Raw genomic sequence first — 26,260 nt, forward strand, 5'->3', positions numbered from 1 at the left:
TATCCCTGTTCCAAAAAGTGGGTGGGTACTAGAAGGTGGGCAATGGCATTATTTCTAATAGTTGATTTGTATTGGTAAATACAATCCTTTATCTTTTGGGTTGGGCTTGACAAAGGGGCAGGAGCCCTAAAACGTTGCCCAACTTTCAATAATGTTTACCCTGATTGGAGTGTGATACCTTATCACCTTTGTTTATCTGCTCTAGCCAGTTTATTGCCGACACTAAGTAGTTGGCTTTTGCTTCCAAAAAAGTAATGTGACAGTAGAACTTTAAGTTCTGTAATGGTTGCTCTGCAGACAGTGGCTACACAGAGAATTTCTAAAGAAAACAAGTTGTTTGCTGTTTGTCTGTTTTTTGTTTTGAACAGCCTGTTTCTTTTCATTTTTTGAAAAATTTTGATTTAACATATCTGATTTTAATAGAGAGCACAGTATCATATCCCTTTAATTTAATTTAAAGCTATTTGTTTCTACTGAGAATGATCAAAATATATAAAAATAATGGACTTTCTTAGTAAATCGGAACTGCTGAATATCAACACCAATCCTGAGGTGGTGCTTCATTTACAACGCAATTATAATATATCTGTAGCAAGTACTAAGCTAAAATACCTGGGTATATATCTGTCTCCTGACCCCTCGGATCTTTTTAAACATAACTATATTCCCCTGAGGAATGATATTATGGCCAACCTCTCATCCTGGAGAGCTGGGACGGTTTCTTGGCTGGGAAGAGTGGGTGTCATTAAAATGAATGTTCTTCCTCGCATACTGTACTTGCTCCAAACTCTGCCCATTGCACTCCCTAAAAGCTATATTACTCAGATGCAAAATTTGATTGAACAATTTGTCTGGGAAAACACCAAACCCAGATTACCCAAACGCACCATGTATCTTCCAAGAGATGGGGGGGGGGGGGGGGGGGGCTAGGGCTGCCAGATATAGCTTCTTATAAACAGGCAGTAGGCTTACAAAGAATTGTAGAATGGGCACAGAACCTAACCACTAAGGCATGGCTCGATCTGGATAGACGGATCTTTAAATTAAACAATATGGGAACTCTCGCCTGGATTCTGCCCTCACAGCGCCCTCTTGCAGTCACTAAATACCACTTGATAGAGGAGACACTCAATATATGGGACAAGACCGTAGCCACATCCACGCATATTTCTACTAAACATTCCCCATTGTCCCCCATTTTAGAAAACCCTGAGCTCCCATATCATAATAGAGGAATATATAAACTTGCTCCATATAAAATTAAGGAGGGATCAGTTTTTGGAATAATAGTAAATGGGAGAGTCGCACCACAGGCAGATCTAGCAAGATCACGTCCCACAATCTTCTCCTCTTGGTTACACTACCGCTAGATGCACCACTTTATCACAAGTCATAAATATAAACAGGAACTAGGGAGAACACTTACAAATTTTTAAAAAATTTGTGTAATGGAGGCTGCGCCCAAGCATTTGATATCCATAATGTATAAGTCATTAATTCTCCGGGGCTCTGAGGCATTACCAACATACACAAAACAATGGATAGCTGAGTTGGGCTTAGACTTAGACCCAGAACCTTGGTTGAGGGCCTTTAGATTAATTAAGAAATCATCAGTATCGTCAACAATTCAGGAATTACACATTAAATACCTGAGCAGATGGTACCTTACTCCTGTAAGGCTCCATAAGATATTCCCTACCCTCAGCTCTTTATGTTGGAGGGGGTGTGGGGAGGACGGATCAATTTTACACATCTGGTGGCGCTGCCCCTGTATATTGTCTTATTGGATGGGAGTTATGAAAAAGATGGGGGAAATTTTAAATTTAGACATCCCAAATACACCCAACATTTTGCTATTTCTGTCTTTACCTAAAACACAAAGTGCCGCACATTTCTCTCTTCTGCTAATAATGATTACCAGTGCAAAAAAATTAATTCCGAAAAAATGGAAATCTCAAGGCCCTCCTACTTTGGGGGAATGGTACACCCAGGTGGAGGAAATTCTGCACCTGGAAAGGTACCATTACCTGAAAACCCATAACCTTGTCACATATGAAATGATACTAGCTTTGTGGCATGGCACAATCTAAATCAAATGGGATCACTCCTACTTGGATTGGTCGTCTGTGATTGTTTCCTTTTTTTTTTTTTTTCTCTTCCTTCTCTTCCTCTCTTCTTCCTTCTCTTATTCTTCTACCCCCTCTTTCCTTTTCTCTTTAAATACCTTCCTTATCTCTGACTATATCGTCATTAGACTGGCACTATGATGATGTGACCTAAAGTTTTGAAAAAATTATATAAAACTACGATTGCTCACCCCAAAGGTCAATCCGGCGGATTGGGCGCAATATAATGTGAAGTGAAATTGTTTTATATCTTTGTTGATGTTATAAACATTTTGTTTATGTACCTATTGTATAACTGTATAGATATGTCATTTTTGTATCTACTCACTTCAATAAAGCTTTTAAAAAAAATAAAAAAATAAAATAATGGACTTTAAACCTTTGTCTCTCATTTACTCCACTGTTGTCATAGTGTTCTGCTAGGTATAGGTCTCATTCTTTTAATAAAAGGGCATCTCCTCTTTCAAAAATGGGTCATTTGCCCAGTTCTAGTGCTTATTTTGGGATATTAGGGTCTGTTTAAAACCCAGAGTGCTGTAAAAGTCACCTAATAGTCAGGTGTTGCAATTTCTTTGGCAATCACCTTCTACCTAAAGACGCATGAAACTCCCCCATTTGACAATGAATGATTTTGTTTCTGAAAGAGAGAAATCTTCCCTTTCAAACGAGGGGTCGATTGTCCCTGGATAGCTCTCTGTGGTTTAAGTTTTGTTCTTCTTTATGTAAAAATGGACATTATTCCAAGGAAGCGGACAAAAATTATTGCTCTTAAAGATCACGTCTATGACTGTGAGAGATATTACGTTATTGTAGGAAAATCTAGTATTTCAAGAATTCTTAGGTCACACAATGATTCTAGATCTTTGTCTCCATAAAAAAAAAAGAAAAATGTGGCACAAAACGAAAAAAATAGAACTGATAAAATTCTACTCAAACAGTAAAATGAATCCAAAAAAAATTAAGCAAGGACCTTCAGAGAGTTATGGATTCAAGGGTGGTTCTCATGGACTCTCACCTTCATGAAAGAAATTAATTTATCAGGTAAGCATAACTTTTGTTTTATTTCATAAGATGGTAAGAGTCCACAAGCCATCACATTATGGGATCCTATACCCAAGCTGTGAAGTCCATGAGACCACCATTAAATATGAAGGGAAAACAGGTAATGCAGGTACTAGACATGCACTGCAGAATTTTCCTACCAAAAGCAGCATCATAAGAGGCAAATGTGTAAAAACGGTAGAATTTGGTAAAGCTATGAAAAGATGACCAAGTAGCTGCCTTGCACATCTTTTCAATGTAAGCTTAATTTCTAAAAACCCAAGAAGTGGTGACTACTCTGGAAGAATGAGCAGTAATTCATTCAGGGAGAGACCTCCCCGCAACTAAGTATGCTACGCGAATCAAAGCTTTAAGCCACACTACCAAGGTGATTGCCGTAACAAGGAAGAATAAATTCTGAATTATTTAGTGGCTTGAAGATTAAATGTCACAGCCCATACTACATTCCAGTTAATAAGTGATCTCTGAACAGAGAGAAGGAACTAAACTGTTCTGAATAATGTTTCCCTTCAATGGAAGGGAAAGAAATCTGCCTTTACATATTATATCAGCAGACTATAACTTCAGCTATAAGGCTCTTCTAGCCAGAACAGCCATAGAAGCACTCTTTGCATTAATGCAAGTTATTTCAACAGCTGCAGCTTGCTGTCTTAACTAACCAACCTCTTTCATATTTCAGATAGAGCATGCAATTTTAAACAATACAATTTACTTTTATTATCAAATGTTCTTTGTTCTCTTGGTATATTTTGTTGATAAACAGGGACGCAAGCTGAGGAGCGTGCACGTGTCTGGAGCACTATATAACAGTAGTTTTGCAAGAATTGTATTCATTTACAAAATGACTAGATGGCAGCACTACTTGCTGCCATGTAGTGCTCCAGATGCCTACCTAGGTGTCTATTCAACAAAGGATAGCATGAGAACAAAGCTAATTTCAAAATAGAAGTAAATTTGAAACTTTTTTCAAACTGGTATACTCTGAATCACAATAGAATATGTTTTTGTTTCATATCACTTTAAACCCAATAGCAAATTTCTGGAACTTTCTGAAGAAACTTCTTGGTAAAACAAAACTGTTCAACAAAAGAACGCCTGCCAAAAAAACGTTATAAAAGTGTGATTCCACATAACAATGAAGTGAAAAATATTTGCTCTAAACTGGCAGAGTCAAAGCCAAAAACATAATTTATGCTTATTTGAAAAATTTATTTATTTCCGGATATGGTGAGTCCACGGAATTATCAATTACTAGTGGGAATATCACTCCTGGCCAGCAGGAGGAGGCAAAGAGCACTACAGCAAAGCTGCTATATATGTCACTTCCACCCATAATCCCCAGTCATTCGGCCGAAGGAAAAATGTAAAAGAAGATAACACAAAAGTGTAGAGGTGCCTAAAGTTTTAAAAAAATTACTGTCTTAAATAAAGGGTGGGCTGTGGACTCACCATATCCGGAAATAAATACATTTATCAGGTAAGCATAAATTATGTTTTCTTTCCTAAGATATGGTGAGTCCACGGAATCATCAATTACTAGTGGGAATAAATACCCAAGCTAGAGGACACAGATGATAAGGGAGGGACAAGACAGGTAGACCTAAACAGAAGGCACCACTGTCTGAAGAACCCTTCTCCCAAAAGAAGCCTCAGCCGAGGCAAACATATCAAATATATAAAACTTTGAAAAAGTATGCAAAGAGGACCGAGTTGCAGCCTTGCAAATCTGTTCCACAGAAGTTTAATTTTTAAACGCTCAGGAAGAAGAAACAGCCCTTGTGGAATGAGCAGCGATTCTCTCAGGAGGTTGCTGTCCAGCAGTCTCATAGGCCAAACGAATAATACTCCTTAGCCAAAGAGAAAGAAGTAGCCATAGCTTTCTGACCTTTGTGCTTCCCAGAAAAACAAACAAAGCAGAAGACTGACGAAAGTCCTTAGTCGTCTAAAAATAAAACTTCAAAGCATGCACAACATCTAGGTTGTTCAACAAACGCTCCTTAGGAGAAGGAGGATTAGGACACAAAGAAGGGACCACAATCTCCTGATTAATATTCTTTTTTGAAACAACCTTAGGTAGGAAACCTAATTTAGTATGAAGAACCACCTTATCAGAATGAAAAATAAGATACGGAGAATCAAACTGCAGAGCCAAGAGTTCCGAAACTCTCCGAGCAGAAGAAATAGCAACAAGAAACAAAACCTTCCAAGATAACATCTTAATATCTAAGGAATGCATAGGTTCAAACGGAGCCCGCTGTAAAACTCTAAGAACAAGGTTAAGACTCCAGGGAGGAGTAACGAACTTAAACACAGGCCTGATCCTAACCAAGGCCTGACAAAAGGATTGCACGTCTGGTGCATCCGCCAAACGCTTATGCAATAAAATAGAGAACGCAGAAATCTGACTTTTCAGAGTACTAGCTGACAAACCCTTCTCCAGACCCTCCTGGAGAAAAGACAAAATCCTAGGAATGTAAGTGTCCTAAAAGACAAAAGAAGAAGAGGCGCTCTTTGTGCAGCAAGTTCCAATACAAACTGAAAATCTGTTGACAGTGCTCAAGGTATTATACTCACAAGCGTGACTGCACATACAGTGCAATAATAGGCAAGCCGAAACTTCAGAGCCGTTCGGCTGACTCCTCAATGGCGTATCTGCCATTGAGGAGTCAATGTATGTGCAGTCACGCTTGTGAGTATAATACCTTGAGCACTGTCAACAGATTTTCAGTTTGTATTGGAACTTGCTGTTTGTATTGGAACATTTACTTACATTCTCTGCTTACAACTTGAAGAGAGCAGCTCACCATTGGATTGATGAACTGTATTCACCCTGGGTTAAAACCCATTCAAAAGGACTTTATCACAATATTGGTTATTATATGTCCGCATTATTTGCAATTCTAATACTTTATTTGTAATATTTTATTTATTTATTGGCACATTTAATTCATCTTTATTCATACTTAAATATTTTATTTTATTTTTTTAGTGAATTCAATTAGTTTTATCACTGGTATATTTATGCATATCGATCTTTTTGGTTTGGCGCACCCTTTATTTTGTTGGTGAGCACAGCAGTTGTACTGTGTCTAAACCTCTCATTTTATTTTTTGCAAAATCCTAGGAATCCTGCCTCTACTTTAAGAGTAGCCTCTGGATTCACACCAATACAGATATTTACGCAATATCTTATAGTAAATCTTTCTTGTCACAGGCTTACAAGCCTGAATCATGGTCTCAATGACTGACTCTGAAAACTCACGCTTAGATAAAATCAAGCGTTCAATCTCCAAGCAGTCAGCTTCAAAAAAACAAGATTTGGATGAAGAAAAGGACCCTGAAGTAGAAGGTCTTTCCTCAGAGGGAGTCTCCACGGAGGTAGACGACATTTCCACTAGATCTGCATACCAGATGAGAATCACTGACGCCCTCTCCTGCTTGATCCGAGCAATGACACTTGGCAGGAGAGTGAACGGAGGAAATATGTAAGCTAGACTGAAATTCCAAGGGACCACCAGAGCATCTATCAAGAAAGCCTGTGGATCCCTTGACCTTGAGCCGTACCTCAGAGGCTTGGCATTCTGCCGAGAAGCCATGAGATCCAGTTCTGGCTGCCCCCAATTGAGGATTAAACTGGAAAATACTTCCGTATGGAGCTCCCACTCCATTGGATGAAAGGTCTGTCGGCTCAGAAAATCCGCCTCCCAATTGTCCACTCCTGGGATGTGGATCGCAGAAAGACAACAGTTGTGAGACTCCGCCCACTGGATTATCCGTGCCACATATATCATGGCCAAGGAACTCTGAGTTCCCCCCTGGTGGTTGATGTATGCCACCAATGTTATGTTGTCCGACTGGAACCTGATAAACCGGGATAAGGCTGAGGCCAGGCCAGTAGAGCATTGAAAATAGCTCTCGGTTCTAGAATGTTTATAGGAAGAACTGACTCCTCCCGAGTCCAAAGACCCTGAGTTTTCAATGACTCCCAAATTGCTCCCCAACCTAGAAGGCTGGCATCCGTGGTCACGATCACCCAGGAAGGTCTGCGAAAGCAAGTTCCCTGGGAGAAGTGTTCCTGAGACACCCACCATAAAAACATAATTTATGTAAGAACTTACCTGATAAATTCATTTCTTTCATATTAGCAAGAGTCCATGAGCTAGTGACGTATGGGATATACATTCCTACCAGGAGGGGCAAAGTTTCCCAAACCTCAAAATGCCTATAAATACACCCCTCACCACACCCACAATTCAGTTTAACGAATAGCCAAGAAGTGGGGTGATAAAAAAGTGCGAAAGCATATAAAATAAGGAATTGGAATAATTGTGCTTTATACAAAATCATAACCACCACAAAAAAAGGGCGGGCCTCATGGACTCTTGCTAATATGAAAGAAATGAATTTATCAGGTAAGTTCTTACATAAATTATGTTTTCTTTCATGTAATTAGCAAGAGTCCATGAGCTAGTGACGTATGGGATAATGATTACCCAAGATGTGGATCTTTCCACACAAGAGTCACTAGAGAGGGAGGGATAAAATAAAGACAGCCAATTCCTGCTGAAATAATCCACACCCAAAATAAAGTTTAACGAAAAACATAAGCAGAAGATTCAAACTGAAACCGCTGCCTGAAGTACTTTTCTACCAAAAACTGCTTCAGAAGAAGAAAATACATCAAAATGGTAGAATTTAGTAAAAGTATGCAAAGAGGACCAAGTTGCTGCTTTGCAAATCTGATCAACCGAAGCTTCATTCCTAAATGCCCAGGAAGTAGAAACTGACCTAGTAGAATGAGCTGTAATTCTCTGAGGCGGAGTTTTACCCGACTCAACATAGGCAAGATGAATTAAAGATTTCAACCAAGATGCCAAAGAAATGGCAGAAGCTTTCTGGCCTTTTATAGAACCGGAAAAGATAACAAATAGACTAGAAGTCTTTCTGAAAGATTTAGTAGCTTCAACATAATATTTCAAAGCTCTAACAACATCCAAAGAATGCAACGATTTCTCCTTAGAATTCTTAGGATTAGGACATAATGAAGGAACCACAATTTCTCTACTAATGTTGTTGGAATTCACAACTTAAGGTAAAAATTCGAAAGAAGTTCGCAACACCGCCTTATCCTGATGAAAAATCAGAAAAGGAGACTCACAAGAAAGAGCAGATAATTCAGAAACTCTTCTGGCAGAAGAGATGGCCAAAAGGAACAAAACTTTCCAAGAAAGTAATTTAATGTCCAATGAATGCATAGGTTCAAACGGAGGAGCTTGAAGAGCCCCCAGAACCAAATTCAAACTCCAAGGAGGAGAAATTGACTTAATGACAGGTTTTATACGAACCAAAGCTTGTACAAAACAATGAATATCAGGAAGAATAGCAATCTTTCTGTGAAAAAGAACAGAAAGAGCAGAGATTTGTCCTTTCAAGGAACTTGCGGACAAACCTTTATCTAAACCATCCTGAAGAAACTGTAAAATTCTCGGAATTCTAAAAGAATGCCAAGAAAAATGATGAGAAATAAACCAAGAAATATAAGTCTTCCAGACTCTATAATATATCTCTCTAGATACAGATTTACGAGCCTGTAACATAGTATTAATCACAGCGTCAGAGAAACCTCTTTGACGAAGAATCAAGCGTTCAATCTCCATACCTTTAAATTTAAGAATTTCAGATCCTGATGGAAAAAAGGACCTTGTGACAGAAGGTCTGGTCTTAACGGAAGAGTCCACGGTTGGCAAGAGGCCATCCGGACAAGATCCGCATACCAAAACCTGTGAGGCCATGCCGGAGCTACCAGCAGAACAAACGAGCATTCCTTCAGAATCTTGGAGATTACTCTTGGAAGAAGAACTAGAGGCGGAAAGATATAGGCAGGATGATACTTCCAAGGAAGTGATAATGCATCCACTGCCTCCGCCTGAGGGTCCCGGGATCTGGACAGATACCTGGGAAGTTTCTTGTTTAGATGGGACGCCATCAAATCTATTTCTGGAAGTTCCCACATTTGAACGATCTGAAGAAACACGTCTGGGTGAAGAGACCATTCGCCCGGATGCAACGTTTGGCGACTGAGATAATCCGCTTCCCAATTGTCTACACCTGGGATATGAACCGCAGAGATTAGACAGGAGCTGGATTCCGCCCAAACCAAAATTCGAGATACTTCTTTCATAGCCAGAGGACTGTGAGTTCCTCCTTGATGATTGATGTATGCCACAGTTGTGACATTGTCTGTCTGAAAACAAATGAACGATTCTCTCTTCAGAAGAGGCCAAAACTGAAGAGCTCTGAAAATTGCACGGAGTTCCAAAATATTGATCGGTAATCTCACCTCCTGAGATTCCCAAACTCCTTGTGCCGTCAGAGATCCCCACACAGCTCCCCAACCTGTGAGACTTGCATCTGTTGAAATTACAGTCCAGGTCGGAAGCACAAAAGAAGCCCCCTGAATTAAACGATGGTGATCTGTCCACCACGTTAGAAAGTGTCGAACAATCGGTTTTAAAGATATTAATTGAGATATCTTTGTGTAATCCTTGCACCATTGATTCAGCATACAAAGCTGAAGAGGTCGCATGTGAAAACGAGCAAAGGGGATCGCGTCCGATGCAGCAGTCATAAGACCTAGAATTTCCATGCATAAGGCTACCGAAGGGAATGATTGTGACTGAAGGTTTCGACAAGCTGCCATCAGTTTTAGACGCCTCTTGTCTGTTAAAGACAGAGTCATGGACACTGAATCTATTTGGAAACCCAGAAAGGTTACCCTTGTTTGAGGAATCAATGAACTTTTTGGTAAATTGATCCTCCAACCATGATCTTGAAGAAACAACACAAGTCGATTCGTATGAAATTCTGCTAAATGTAAAGACTGAGCAAGTACCAAGATATCGTCCAAATAAGGAAATACCACAATACCCTGTTCTCTGATTACAGACAGAAGGGCACAAGAACCTTTGTAAAAATTCTTGGAGCTGTAGCAAGGCCAAACGGCAGAGCCACAAACTGGTAATGCTTGTCCAGAAAAGAGAATCTCAGGAACCGATAATGATCCGGATGAATCGGAATATGCAGATATGCATCCTGTAAATCTATTGTGGACATATAATTCCCTTGCTGAACAAAAGGCAAGATAGTCCTTACAGTTACCATCTTGAACGTTGGTATCCTTACATAACGATTCAATATTTTTAGATCCAGAACTGGTCTGAAGGAATTCTCCTTCTTTGGTACAATGAAGAGATTTGAATAAAACCCCATCCCCTGTTCCTGAACTGGAACTGGCATAATTACTCCAGTCAACTCTAGATCTGAAACACAATTCAGAAATGCTTGAGCTTTTACTGGATTTACTGGGACACGGGAAAGAAAAAATCTCTTTGCAGGAGGTCTCATCTTGAAACCAATTCTGTACCCTTCTGAAACAATGTTCTGAATCCAAAGATTGTGAACAGAATTGATCCAAATTTCTTTGAAAAAACGTAACCTGCCCCCTACCAGCTGAGCTGGAATGAGGGCCGCACCTTCATGTGGACTTAGAAGCAGGCTTTGCCTTTCTGGCTGGCTTGGATTTATTCCAGATTGGAGATGGTTTCCAAACTGAAACTGCTCCTGAGGATGAAGGATCAGGTTTTTGTTCTTTGTTGAAACGAAAGGAACGAAAACGATTATTAGCTCTGTTTTTACCCTTAGATTTTTTATCCTGTGGTAAAAAGGTTCCTTTCCCACCAGTAACAGTTGAAATAATAGAATCCAACTGAGAACCAAATAATTTGTTACCCTGGAAAGAAATGGAAAGTAGAGTTGATTTAGAAGCCATATCAGCATTCCAAGTCTTAAGCCATAAAGCTCTTCTAGCTAAAATAGCTAGAGACATAAACCTGACATCCACTCTGATAATATCAAAGATGGCATCACAGATAAAATTATTAGCATGCTGAAGAAGAATAATAATATCATGAGAATCATGATGTGTTACTTGTTGCGCTAAGGTTTCCAACCAAAAAGTTGAAGCTGCAGCAACATCAGCCAAAGATATAGCAGGTCTAAGAAGATTACCTGAACACAGATAAGCTTTTCTTAGAAAGGATTCAATTTTCCTATCTAAAGGATCCTTAAACGAAGTACCATCTGATGTAGGAATAGTAGTACGTTTAGCAAGGGTAGAAATAGCCCCATCAACTTTAGGGATTTTGTCCCAAAATTCTAATCTGTCAGACGGCACAGGATATAATTGCTTAAAACGTTTAGAAGGAGTAAATGAATTACCCAATTTATCCCATTCTTTGGAAATTACTGCAGAAATAGCATTAGGAACAGGAAAAACTTCTGGAATAACCACAGGAGATTTAAATACCTTATCCAAACGTTTAGAATTAGTATCAAGAGGACCAGAATCCTCTATTTCTAAAGCAATTAGAACTTCTTTAAGTAAAGAACGAATAAATTCCATTTTAAATAAATATGAAGATTTATCAGCATCAACCTCTGAGACAGAATCCTCTGAACCAGAAGAGTCATCAGAATCAGAATGATGATGTTCATTTAAAAATTCATCTGTAGGGAGAGAAGTTTTAAAAGATTTTTTACGTTTACTAGAAGGAGAAATAACAGACATAGCCTTCTTTATGGATTCAGAAACAAAATCTCTTATGTTATCAGGAACATTCTGCACCTTAGATGTTGAAGGAACTGCAACAGGCAATGGTACTTTACTAAAGGAAATATTATCTGCTTTAACAAGTTTGTCATGACAATCAATACAAACAACAGCTGGAGGAATAGCTACCAAAAGTTTACAGCAGATACACTTAGCTTTGGTAGATCCAGCACTAGACAGCGATTTTCCTGTAGTATCTTCTGACTCAGATGCAACGTGAGACATCTTGCAATATGTAAGAGAAAAAACAACAACATATAAAGCAAAATTGATCAAATTCCTTAAATGACAGTTTCAGGAATGGGAAAAAATGCCAAAGAACAAGCTTCTAGCAACCAGAAGCAATGAAAAAGGAGACTTAAATAATGTGGAGACAAAAGCGACGCCCATATTTTTTAGCGCCAAATAAGACGCCCACATTATTTGGCGCCTAAATGCTTTTTGGCGCCAAAAATGACGCCACATCCGGAACGCCGACATTTTTGGCGCAAAATAACGTCAAAAAATGACGCAACTTCCGGCGACACGTATGACGCCGGAAATGGAAAAGAATTTTTGCGCCAAAAAAGTCCGCGCCAAGAATGACGCAATAAAATGAAGCATTTTCAGCCCCCGCGAGCCTAACAGCCCACAGGGAAAAAAGTCAAATTTTTGAAGGTAAGAAAAAATGATTAAATCAAATGCATTATCCCAAATATGAAACTGACTGTCTGAAAAATAAGGAAAGTTGAACATTCTGGCAAATAAATGTTTGAATACATATATTTAGAACTTTATAAACAAAGTGCCCAACCATAGCTTAGAGTGTCACAGAAAATAAGATTTACTTACCCCAGGACACTCATCTACATGTTTGTAGAAAGCCAAACCAGTACTGAAACGAGAATCAGCAGAGGTAATGGTATATATAAGAGTATATCGTCGATCTGAAAAGGGAGGTAAGAGATGAATCTCTACGACTGATAACAGAGAACCTATGAAATAGACCCCGTAGAAGGAGATCACTGCATTCAAATAGGCAATACTCTCCTCACATCCCTCTGACATTCACTGCACGCTGAGAGGAAAACCGGGCTCCAACTTGCTGCGGAGCGCATATCAACGTAGAATCTAGCACAAACTTACTTCACCACCTCCATCGGAGGCAAAGTTTGTAAAACTGAATTGTGGGTGTGGTGAGGGGTGTATTTATAGGCATTTTGAGGTTTGGGAAACTTTGCCCCTCCTGGTAGGAATGTATATCCCATACGTCACTAGCTCATGGACTCTTGCTAATTACATGAAAGAAAGAGTCCCTTGTCGCCTTATCCGGGAACTATTTGCGGAGACAAATCCGCATAGTCCCCATTCTATTGCCTTAACATGCAGAGGTCTGAGATGGAACCGAGCAAACGGAATGATGTCCATGGAAGCTACCATCAGACCAATTACCTCCTTACATAGAGCCACTGACGGCCGAGGAGAGGACTGAAGGACAAGACAAGAGCCGAATATCTTCATTAGTAGGGAGTCTATTATAGTCGCTAAAAACACTACTCTTGTGGCTGGAATCAGAGAACCCTTTCCCAGATTCACCTTCCAACCGTGGGAGCGAAGAAAAGACAACAAGATCTCCGTATGAGAGTTTGCATGTTGAAAAGACAGCGCCTGAACCAAAATGTCGTCCAGATAAGGCGCTACTGCAATGCCCTGAGACCGGATCACTGCCAAAAAAAAACCCAGGACCTTAGAGAAAATTCTGGAAGCTATGGTAAGGCAGAATGGAAAAGTCACAAACTGAAAATGATTGTTTAAGAAAACAAACCTTAGAAACTTGTGATGATCCCGGTAAATGGGAACATAAAGGTACGCATCCTTTAAGTCTATGGTTGTCATAAACTGACCCTCTTGAACCAAAGGAAGAATGGAAAGTATTGTCTTCATCTTGAAGGACGTTACTCTGAGGGACTTGTTTAAATACTTTAGGTCTAAAATTGGTCTGAAAGTCCCCTCTTTCTTGGGAACCACAAACAGATTTGAATAAAATCCCAGACCCTATTCCTGCAGAGGAACTGGAACTATAACTCCCAGGGCAAAAAGATCCTTGATACAATTTAAGAATGCCTCTCTCTTTATCTGGTCTACAAATAATCTTGAGAGAAGAAACCTGCTTCTGGGAGGAAAAGTCTGGAATTCTATCTTGTACCCCTGAGATACAATTTACACGGCCCACAGGTCTGGGACATCTCATATCCAAGCCTGAGCAGTTTGAGAAAGCCTGCCCCCTACTAGATCCCTTCCTGGATCGGGGGCCGACCCTTCATGCTGACTTGGAGTCAGCCGCAGGTTTCTTAGACTGTTTCCCCTTGTTCCAAGACTGACCAGACTTCCAGGAAGACTTGGATTGTTCCTGCTTGGAAGAGGAAGCGGAGGGTTTACCTTTAATGTTACGAAAGGAAGGAAAATTACTCTGACGTCCTTTCTGCTTATTCTTTCTATCTTGAGGAAGAAAAGACCCCTTTCCTCCTTTGATATCTGAAATAATTTCAGCCAAACCAGGCCTTACCCTTGTTGGGAATTGCAAATAACTTAGATTTAGAAGAAACATTCGCAGACAAGGATTTTAACCAAAGGGCTCTGCGAGCTAGGACAGCAAAAAACATAATTTATGCTTACCTGATAAATTTATTTCTCTAGTGTAGTCAGTCCACGGGTCATCCATTACTTATGGGATTATATCTCTCCCCAACAGGAAGTTGCAAGAGGATCACCCAAGCAGAGCTGCTATATAGCTCCTCCCCTCACATGTCATATCCAGTCATTCGACCGAAACAAGACGAGAAAGGAGAAACCATAGGGTGCAGTGGTGACTGGAGTTTAATTAAAATTTAGGTCTGCCTTAAAAGACAGGGCGGGCCGTGGACTGACTACACTACAAGAGAAATAAATTTATCAGGTAAGCATAAATTATGTTTTCTCTTGTTAAGTGTAGTCAGTCCACGGGTCATCCATTACTTATGGGATACCAATACCAAAGCTAAAGTACACGGATGATGGGAGGGACAAGGCAGGAACTTTAAACGGAAGGAACCACTGCCTGAAGCACCTTTCTCCCAAAAATAGCCTCCGAAGAAGCAAAAGTGTCAAATTTGTAAAATTTTGAAAAAGTGTGAAGTGAAGACCAAGTTGCAGCCTTGCAAATCTGTTCAACAGAGGCCTCATTTTTAAAGGCCCAGGTGGAAGCCACAGCTCTAGTGGAATGAGCTGTAATTCTTTCAGGAGGCTGCTGTCCAGCAGTCTCATAGGCTAAACGTATTATGCTACGAAGCCAAAAGGAGAGAGAGGTAGCCGAAGCCTTTTGACCTCTCCTCTGTCCCGAGTAAACGACAAACAGGGAAGAAGTTTGACGAAAATCTTTAGTTGCCTGTAAATAGAACTTCAGGGCACGGACTACGTCCAGATTATGCAAAAGTCGTTCCTTCTTTGAAGAAGGGTTAGGAAATAATGATGGAACAACAATCTCTTGATTGATATTCCTGTTAGAAACCACCTTAGGTAAAAACCCAGGTTTAGTACGCAGAACTACCTTGTCTGAATGGAAAATCAGATAAGGAGAATCACAGTGTAGGGCAGATAACTCAGAGACTCTTCGAGCCGAGGAAATAGCCATCAAAAACAGAACTTTCCAAGATAACAGCTTAATATCAATGGAATGGAGGGGTTCAAACGGAACACCTTGAAGAACTTTAAGAACTAAGTTTAAGCTCCACGGCGGAGCAACAGTCTTAAACACAGGCTTAATCCTAGCCAAAGCCTGACAAAAAGCCTGAACGTCTGGAACATCTGCCAGACGTTTGTGTAACAGAATAGACAGAGCAGAAATCTGTCCCTTTAATGAACTAGCAGATAAACCCTTTTCTAAACCCTCTTGTAGAAAGGACAAAATCCTAGGAATCCTAACTTTACTCCATGAGTAACTCTTGGATTCACACCAATATAAGTATTTACGCCATATTTTATGGTAAATTTTTCTGGTAACAGGTTTCCGAGCCTGTATTAAGGTATCAATAACTGACTCCGAGAAGCCACGCTTTGATAGAATCAAGCGTTCAATCTCCATGCAGTCAGCCTCAGAGAAATTAGATCTGGATGGTTGAAAGGACCCTGAATCAGAAGGTCCTGTCTCAGAGGCAGAGACCATGGTGGACAGGACGACATGCCCACTAGATCTGCATACCAGGTCCTGCGTGGCCACGCAGGTGCTATCAGAATCACCGATGCTCTCTCCTGTTTGATCTTGGCAATCAGCCGAGGAAGCAGCGGAAATGGTGGAAACACATAAGCCATGTTGAAACCCCAAGGGGCTGCTAGAGCATCTATCAGCGCCGCTCCCGGGTCCCTGGACCTGGATCCGTAGCAAGGAAGTTTGGCATTCTGTCGAGAAGCCATGAGATCCAGTTCCGGTTTGCCCCAACGATGAATTAGTTGAGCAAAGACCTCCGGATGAAGTTCCCACTCCCCCGGATGAAAAGTCTGACGACTTAGGAAGTCCGCCTCCCAGTTCTCCACGCCTGGGATATAGATCGCCGACGGGTGGCAAGAGTTGGACTCTGCCCAGCGAATTATCTTTGATACTTCCAACATCGCTAGGGAACTCCTGGTTCCCCCTTGATGGTTGATGTAAGCCACAGTTGTGATATTGTCCGACTGAAATCTGATGAACCTCAGTGTTGCCAACTGAGGCCAAGCTAGAAGAGCATTGAATATCGCTCTTAATTCTAGAATATTTATTGGGAGGAGTTTCTCCTCCTGAGTCCACGATCCCTGAGCCTTCAGGAAGTTCCAGACTGCGCCCCAACCTAGAAGGCTGGCATCTGTTTTTACAATCGTCCAATCTGGCCTGCGAAAGGTCATCCCTTTGGACAGATGGAGTCGAGAAAGCCACCAGAGAAGAGAATCCCTGGTCTCTTGATCCAGATTTATTAGAGGGGGACAAATCTGAGTAATCCCCATTCCACTGACTGAGCATGCATAATTGCAGCGGTCTGAGATGCAGGCGCGCAAATGGTACTATGTCCATTGCTGCTACCATTAAGCCGATTACTTCCATGCACTGGGCTACTGACGGGTGTGGAATGGAATGAAGGGCACGGCAAGCATTTAGAAGTTTTGATAACCTGGCCTCCGTCAGGTAAATTTTCATCTCTACAGAATCTATAAGAGTCCCTAAGAAGGGAACCCTTGTGAGTGGTAATAGAGAACTCTTTTCCACGTTCACCTTCCACCCATGCGACCTCAGAAATGCCAGAACTATCTCTGTATGAGACTTGGCAGTTTGAAAACTTGACGCTTGTATCAGAATGTCGTCTAGGTACGGAGCCACCGCTATGCCTCGCGGTCCCGCCAGAAGTGAGCCCAGAACTTTTGTAAAGATTCTTGGGGCCGTAGCTAACCCGAAGCGAAGAGCTACAAACTGGTAATGCCTGTCTAGGAAGGCAAATCTTAGATACCGATAATGATCCTTGTGAATCGGTATGTGAAGGTAGGCATCCTTTAAGTCCACAGTGGTAATGTACTGACCCTTTTGGATCATGGGTAGGATGGGTCGAATAGTTTCCATTTTGAATGATGGAACTCTTAGGAACTTGTTTAGGATCTTAAAGTCCAAGATTGGTCTGAAGGTTCCCTCTTTCTTGGGAACCACAAACAGATTTGAATAAAATCCTTGCCCTTGTTCCGACCGCGGAACTGGGTGGATCACCCTCATTAATAAGAGGTCGTGTGGCCCTGTCCTGAGGAAGGGAGTGACCCTTACCTCCAGTAATGTCAGCAATAATTTCTTTCAAGCCGGGCCCGAATAAGGTTTGCCCTTTGAGGAAGGAAGGAATATTAAGCAATTTAGATTTAGAAGTTACATCTGCTGACCAGGATTTAAGCCATAGCGCTCTGCGCGCCTGGATGGCGAATCCGGAGTTCTTAGCCGTTAGTTTGGTTAAATGCACCATGGCATCCAAAACAAATGCATTAGCTAGCTTAAGGGCTTTAAGCTTGTTCATAATCTCATCCAATGGAGCTGTGCGAATAGCCTCTTCCAGAGACTCAAACCAGAATGCCGCCGCAGCAGTGACGGGCGCAATGCATGCAAGGGGCTGTAATATAAAACCTTGTTGAACAAACATTTTCTTAAGGTAACCTACTAATTTTTTATCCATTGGATCTGAGAAAGCACAACTATCCTCCACCGGGATAGTGGTACGCTTGGCTATAGTAGAAACTGCTCCCTCCACCTTAGGGACCGTCTGCCATAAGTCTCGTGTGGTGGCGTCTATTGGGAACATTTTTCTAAATATCGGAGGAGGGGAAAAAGGCACACCGGGTCTATCCCACTCCTTGCTAATAATGTCTGTAAGCCTTTTAGGTATAGGAAAAACGTCAGTACACACCGGTACCGCATAGTATTTATCCAGCCTACATAATTTCTCTGGGATTGCCACCGTGTCGCAATCATTCAGAGCCGCTAACACCTCCCCTAGCAATACACGGAGGTTCTCAAGCTTAAATTTAAAATGTGAAATTTCTGAATCCGGTCTCCCCGGATCAGACCCGTCACCCACAGAATGAAGCTCTCCGTCCTCATGTTCTGCAAATTGTGACGCAGTATCGGACATGGCTCTCGTGTCATCAGCGCGCTCTGTCCTAAACCCAGAGCTATCGCGCTTGCCTCTTAACTCAGGCAAATTAGATAATACTTCTTTCATAACATTAGCCATATCATGCAAAGTGATATGTAAGGGCCTTGATGTACTTGGCGCCACAATCTCACGCACCTCCTGAGCGGGAGGCGAAGGTACCGACACGTGAGGAGAGTTAGACGGCATAACTTCCCCCTCGATGTCTGGTGATAATTTCTTTACTGGTAAAGACTGACTTTTATTTAAAGTAACATCAATACAATTGGTACACAAATTTCTATTGGGCTCCACATTGGCTTTTAAACATAATGAACAAGTAGATTCATCTGTATCTGACATGTTTAACAGACTAGCAATGAAGGCTAGCAAGCTTGGAAAAAAACTGTCAGTGAATTTACAAGCAATATGAAAAAACGCAGCAGCGCTTTTAAAAACACAAAAAAAAAACAAAAAAAAAACTGTCACAGTTGAAATAACAATGAACTAATTCAGTTATAGCCAACAATTTTAACAATAAATGTATGAATTTAGCAGAGGATTGCACCCACTAGCAAACGGATGATTAACCCCTCAATACCCACAACCGGATAATCAATTTTAGATTTAACGTTTTTCTCACAGTCAAACACACTGTCACAGGTCTGCTGTGACTGATTACCTCCCTCAAAATTGAATTTTGAAGACCCCTGAGCTCTCTGGAGACGTCCTGGATCAAGGAGGAAAAGGCAGGAAGACTGTGCTAGAATTTTATCTGCGCAACAAGGCGCTAAAAAAGGCCCCTCCCACTCATATTACAACAGTGGGAGACCTGTTACAACGGTTTCTATGCAGAAATAAACGTTAGCCATGTGGAAAAAAATCATGCACAAAAAGATTTATCACCAAAGTACCTCACAAAACGAATAACATGCCAGTAAACGTTTTAAAAACAACTTTTCCAGTGTTATGTAAAGTTATCACTAAGCCTGCTACCAGTCGCTTCTACTGCAGTTAAGGCTTATACATTTATTTCAGTATTAACAGTATTTTCTCAGTCAAATTCTAGTCCCTAGAAAATAACTCAACTGCGCATACATTTAACAGCCTGATACCAGTCGCTACTACTGCATTAAAGGCTGTACTTACATCATATGGGTAACGGCAGTGTTTTCTTAGTCAATTCCATTCCTAGAAAATATTATACTGCACATACCTCATTTGCGGAGGACCCCGCATGCTATTCCCCTTTCTGAAGTTACCCCTCCTCAGAATGCGCGAGAACAGCCAGTGGACCTTAGTTACGTCTGCTAAGATCATAGAAAACGCAGGCAGATCTTCTTCTTCTAAATACTGCCTGAGAGAAAAAACAGCACACTCCGGTGCCATTTTAAAATAACAAACTTTTGATTGAAGAATTAAGTAAAAAACTCCTGTCTCCTCTCACAACCTCCTTTGTTGAGACTTGCAAGAGAATGACTGGATATGACATGTGAGGGGAGGAGCTATATAGCAGCTCTGCTTGGGTGATCCTCTTGCAACTTCCTGTTGGGGAGAGATATAATCCCATAAGTAATGGATGACCCGTGGACTGACTACACTTAACAAGAGAAACAGACATTTTTGCTCCTAGTGTAATGACCTGTAAGGAAGCATCCGTAATAAAGGAATTGGCTAACTTAAGAGCCTTAATCCTGTCCTGGATCTCCTCAAGAGGAGTATCTGTGTGAATAGAATCAGACAAGGCATCAAACTGCAGCACTGTACAGTAACAGTAGCAATACACACTGCAGGCTGCCACTGAAGACCTTGGTGAACATACATTTTCTTTAATAATGCCTCCAATTTCTTATCCATTTGATCCTTAAAGGAACAACTATCCTCTATGGGAATAGTGGTCCTCTTAGCCCAAGGGGAAATAGCTCCTTCCACCTTAGGAACTGTTTGCTACAACTCTTTAATAGAGTCAGCTATAGGAAACATTTTCTTAAAAATAGGAGACGAAGAAAAAGGAATACCAGGTCTCTCCCACTCCTATGCAATAATCTCAGAAGCACGGTCTGGAACAGGAAATACCTCCACCACAGAGGGAACATCAAAATACTTGTTCAGCTTACTAGACTTCTTAGGGTTAACAACGATATTAGTATCAGAGTCATCCAAGGTAGCCAAAACCTCCTTAAGTAACAAGTGGAGGTGTTCCAGCTTAAATCTGAAGGACACAACTTCAGCAACAGCAGAAGGAATTATACTGCCTGAATCCGAGATTTCACCCTCAGATGCTGTAAGAGTATGTAAGAGATGGTGTGCTTCTCTTAGAGGAATTATTTGTTAAACCATTCAGTCTCACAAAATGTCGGGGATGATTTTACATTAACCCCTGTTCTGATCCTAGACTGAGGGCCCAAATATAGGGTTAAGCAGAAAGGTATCACACAGGAGAAGCAATTAACCTTCTAAGTATGGTAGCAAACAGCAGGATTATGCAGTATTACGGTCTGTGTCAAATGAATAAACCAATCATAGTATTAATTGGTAAATACAATGCGATCCAGCTGACTCCTCAAGACAGTGTACTCAGGATAACTATATGCAGCAGTTCTCTTAAAGCAGCCTTGCTGTGACCGCAGTACTGGGGGATAACAAAGAGGACTTATCAACATCAAATGTAACAGTTCCGTTAATGACAGGCAGCACTGAAATAGTTAGGCACAGTACCTGATACCGGTCTGATCCCTCCATGAGAGCTCTGTCAATGCTGATGCGGGAAGCGGCTTGTCTTACCGATACCAGAAGTATGAAGGAGTGAGAGGAGGCGGGGTTCCTTCCTGGGTTCCGTGTGATGGTTCTCACAGATATCGGTATAGCGTTGGTAAACTGCAGGTATGATCCTTGAGTGTTGCGAGGGAATAAGCAGAGGTCCTGCAGGATAACACAAGGAGTAGTTTCAATATCCAAAGGTTGGAGGTTGCAGCCTGTAACGAGAAACCGCTGACAGGATGAAATGCAAGCTAAGAGGTAGAGCTTGTGCTTCAGCTGTAGAAACAACCAGCTACAAGACCAAATTACTGAGCACAGGATGTAGATAGGTGTTGGCTTATAAAGGGTGCAGCTGGAATTTAAAGGGAGAGTAACAAAAGAAGGCATACATGACAGATGCACCCGAAGAATCTTCATCCTCAGACTTCTGAGAGGAAATACTTTGATTAGCCACTTCAGGATCAGAAACCTTAGTTATGGTTTCTTTAAATTTAATTTTGCGTTTTCCCTGCAGCATAGGAAAAGCAGACCGCGCCTCAGATACCGCAGAGGATACCTGGGCAGCAATATCTTGCAAAGTAACCCCAGACAGAGCATGAGAGGAAACGCAGGGCACTGCATGTGCAGATGAATAGGATTGAGACGCTTGAGGAGACAGCTGCGGCACATCTGAAACAGGAGGCTCCTGAACAGCATCCGCCTTAGCTAATGATGGCTCAGGGTCAAAAAGTCTATTTCTATAAGCTAAAGTTCTTTCAATACATGAATAACAAAAAGGTACTGGGGGTTCCATCTGGGCATCAAAACATAAGCTACAGGTAACATCCTGCACAGTCTCTTGATCCATAATACAAAAAGAAAAAAAGAAGCAAATAAAAAAAACTTTATTTTTTTTTTAAACTTTTTTTTTATCTTTTAACAAAGGATATAATACAGAACAAAAACTGTTCATAAATAAATGTCCATTTAATTTTACCAAATCAAGAAAAACATACTCTAGGCAACACTCTACACCTCAGCAGAATTACTGAGGTGTCTTACCTGTCCTGCAACCTGCAGCAAACTGAGGAAAAAAACGATCCCGTTTACAATCCGGATCCAGAGAAGCAAAAACAGCAAGAAGCCTTCTAAACAGCACAGCCATTTAAAATATGCGCACCTCACTCTACAGGAAGTGAAGAAAAGCGAAAGTGAAGAAAAGCGCCAAAAGCTCCTACAGCTGACGAAAAAAGCCATTTAAAAAAAACAAAAAACAACTTTCTTGAAAACAGGCTTAAAAACAAACAATAAACCCCCCCCAAAGAAGTACATAATCCGTTACTAAAAACAGATCCTCACTGAGCCATCAATAAAATAAATAACTCGTCACAGTAACAGTGCCTGCAAAAACTGCCATGAAAACCTGCACCCTGACAGGAATAATAAAACACATCCCCTGTAACGTTTCAGCTGAATAAGTGCCACATTTTTCCCTGCTTACATAGAAAAATAAAACTGGCACTTACCTTAACATTTATCTGTCCAGCAGTAGGACAGCTCACCTGGTTTGAGATGATGCCATCCCTCACATGGACCTATGGAAATACAGAAAGACTGAGTAAACTTACTCTAAATCTAAATAGGGCAGCAAAATGTTTTGGGAAAACGCAGTGAGGATTGTACCCCACAAGTTCCCAATTGCTCAAAAGCCGCCACTGCCCTACTGAAGAGACTGACATGGGCTAAGGCTAGACCTTTTAGAAAGATCAGAGCAAACCTACTCTGCTTTTAAAATAAAAAAAATCTTGATTGTAGATCAGACACCAAAACTTCACCTCCACCTGCACCGCAGGCAAAGAGAATGACTAGGGATTATGGGTAAGGGAAGTGACATATATAGCAACTTTGCTGTAGTGCTCTTTGCCTCCTCATGCTGGCCAGGAGTGATATTCCCACTAGTAATTGATTCCGTGGACTCACCATATCTTAGGAAAGAAATGTATTCAGGAGGTCATTTCAGCTAAAGGAGGACACATTACATATTAATATTAGGTAATATAGATGTACAAACAGTTATTGAAATAAAATCTGAAAATGTTTTTCCATTTTGACCTAATTAAACTGCACAAACTGTTCCGTGTGGTAGGGGATTCTCACTGCAGCTGGCGATGGGCTAGGATTGCAGTCTCCTTTCCAAGCAGCAATGAAAGAGGCCCCAGGATTCACATCAGAAGGACAACACAAAATTATCATAGTGCAAAGGAAACACCAAATCACCCTTCACACTCTTGTATTTTACAGTAATACCTAGGACAGTGATTGCAATTAGAGAGAAGAAAATAGACTTTTCTGTATATAACTATCTCTCTATAGCGTAGCTTCAAATAAATGACATAGGCAAAATTATGATTTTGTGTAAAATATAAAGCCTGTTGCAATACATTTATTAATGTGATTTTCCAAATCTAATTTTCTGAATTTTTAATATCCAAAGTGAAATACTTTAGGCTAATGAACTATTAAATAAACTTTAACAGGAATTATGTAAATATAATGAAGTGTTGAACATAGGGTCAATTTATAAATGCAATAACTGCAACAATAAGCAGAGTAGAACTGATTAAATGGTTCCATCAATTATTTGTGAAAACCTGATTAATTACTGGTCATGTAATAAAAATGGTTTTACTAATACTTCATTGCCCCCTAGTGTTTAAAAATGGCTTTGTTTTAAAGATGTTTTCTTATGCAGGAATGGAATGAAAATTTCCAGATTGTTTTCTCATAAGAAAGTCAAAATGCTTATAAGAACAGAAGTTCTATGATGAATGCCTTGGTAGTTTGTGCTAAAAATAATCAAGCTGTCTTGTGGAATCTCCCAAAGTGAGTGAGCTTGCTGATAGCTTGGATATTCCAGCAGGTCTGAAATCCCCTTTCAGGTTGTTAGTAAATGTGAGTAGATTTCTTCACATATATTTAATCTTATACTGTGGAACCCATTTTTGCTTCTATCTTAATAGAATTGACATCTCTGAGCTGAAGTACTCAGAGTCTGGAGGAGCAGCCTGATCAGCGATCTGAGACTATATTTGGGTGCTATACCCCTTCTTTTCCTTGGATGGGACTTATTCACTGAACATTAGAGCTATAAGGTTTTGTTAATTCTTTGGTGACCCATCCATTCTAAACTGTTTACATATCACAATCACTTTATATACATGTAATATTATCTTTTGAAAATTAGCAGTTTGTGTAGGTGGAGCTCCCCCTGTTCCTATCCATTTGGTGGAATAGCTTTGTTTTACGGTCAAGCATCCGCTAAAATTGTCCCAGGGAGAACACTGGGTTTAAACGTATTGCTAGAATCCAGTGACTATAATCCATTGCTCTGGGCTACTTTTGTGGGTTAGATGCCTGAATGAAGGAGCTCCGGCTACCTGCTGGTGGCCTGGAAAAAAATCATGTATGGCCAGAAACATACAGCCGCAGAGAACAGTACTGATGGGAAGCAAATGTTCTTTAACTGTTTAAAAACCCTGCCAGACTTGTACACAGTGGCAGCCCACATAGCCCACCAAACAGGCAGACACAAAAGACTTTAACTGAAGCCAGGATGAAGGGGAGAATATATATTGCAGAAGTCAATATTTGGAAAGCTTTAACTTAAAGGGACACTAAACCCAATTTTTTTCTTTTGTGATTCAGGTAGGGCATGCAATTTTAAACAACTTTCTAATTTACTCCTATTATAAATTTTTCTTCATTCTCTTGCTTTCTTTATTTGAAAAAGAAGGCATCTAAGCTATTTTTTGGTTCAGACCATGGAAAGCACTTGTTTATTGGTAGGTGAATTTACCCACCAATCAGCAAGATCAACACAGTGTGTTCACCAAAAATGGTCCGGCATCTAAACTTACATTCTTGCATTTCAAATAAAGATACCAAGAGAATGAAAAGAATTTGATAATAGTAAATTAGAAAGTTGCTTAAAATTACATGCTCTATCTGAATCATGATAGAAAAAAATTGGGTTCAGTGTCCCTTTAAGCTACTATATATACCCCCAGTACATAATATTATCTCAATAATATGGGGGGAAAGGATATATACATATATGTACAAACACACACAAAGACTAACTAATATATTTTAAATACCCTATTTTTAAAATAAAACAAATACATTGGTTCATTGGCTAAATACACAATAAATACTTCTTACCTGCATCTGTACAGCATTTGTAATATAAGTGAAATAGTGTGGAGCAAAGTCAAGGAAAGACTGAACTTCCAAACGAGGCATTTGTTTCAAAATGAACCGGTCATCTAGAGCAAAACATCATTATCATTATTATTTATAATGTATATATAATGTACATATTATATACAGAGGTATATTACATATATGGGGATGAGACAAAAACAAAATGTATGCTTACCTGATAAATTTCTTTCTTTCCGGATACAGTGAGTCCACTGAATCATTAATTACTGTTGGGAATATCACTCCTGGCCAGCAGGAGGAGGCAAAGAAAACGTTTAAACATCACTTCCCTTCCCACAATCCCCAGTCATTCGACCAAAGAAAAATTGAGAAAAAGGAAACAACACAAGGTGTAGAGGTGCCTGAGGTTAAAGTTAAAATTAACTGTCTTAAAATAAAGGGTGGGCCATGGACTCACCGTATCCGGAAATAAATAAATTTATCAGGTAAGCATAAATTTTGTTTTCTTTCCTACGATGCGGTGAGTCTACGGAATCATCAATTACTGTTGGGAACCAATACCCAAGCTAGAGGACACAGATGATTAGGGAGGGACAAGACAGGTAACCTAAACAAAAGGCACCACCGCTTGAAGAACCTTTCTCCCAAAAGAACCTCAGACGAGGTAAAATAATCAAATTTGTAAAATGTGGACAGGGTATGCAGAGAAGACCAAGTTGCAGCCTTGCAAAACCGTTCCAGAGAAACTTCATTTTTGAAACATAGAAAACCCTAGTGGAATGAGCTGTAATTCT

The 26,260-nt window shown here is 40.4% G+C and overlaps 1 protein-coding gene across 1 annotated transcript in view; it reads right to left on the bottom strand.

Annotated features, from left to right (window-relative positions):
- The window catches only part of PIKFYVE (phosphoinositide kinase, FYVE-type zinc finger containing), a 563,129-nt gene that overhangs the window by 138,142 nt on the left and 398,727 nt on the right, over positions 1-26,260 (bottom strand). The window contains exon 36 of the mRNA XM_053713067.1: positions 25,464-25,567. Within this exon, the coding sequence (XP_053569042.1) occupies positions 25,464-25,567 (104 nt within the window). The remainder of the gene's footprint in view (positions 1-25,463; positions 25,568-26,260) is intronic.

This window comes from Bombina bombina, chromosome 1 (assembly GCF_027579735.1).
Source record: "Bombina bombina isolate aBomBom1 chromosome 1, aBomBom1.pri, whole genome shotgun sequence".
Classification (NCBI taxonomy): Eukaryota; Metazoa; Chordata; class Amphibia; order Anura; family Bombinatoridae; genus Bombina; species Bombina bombina.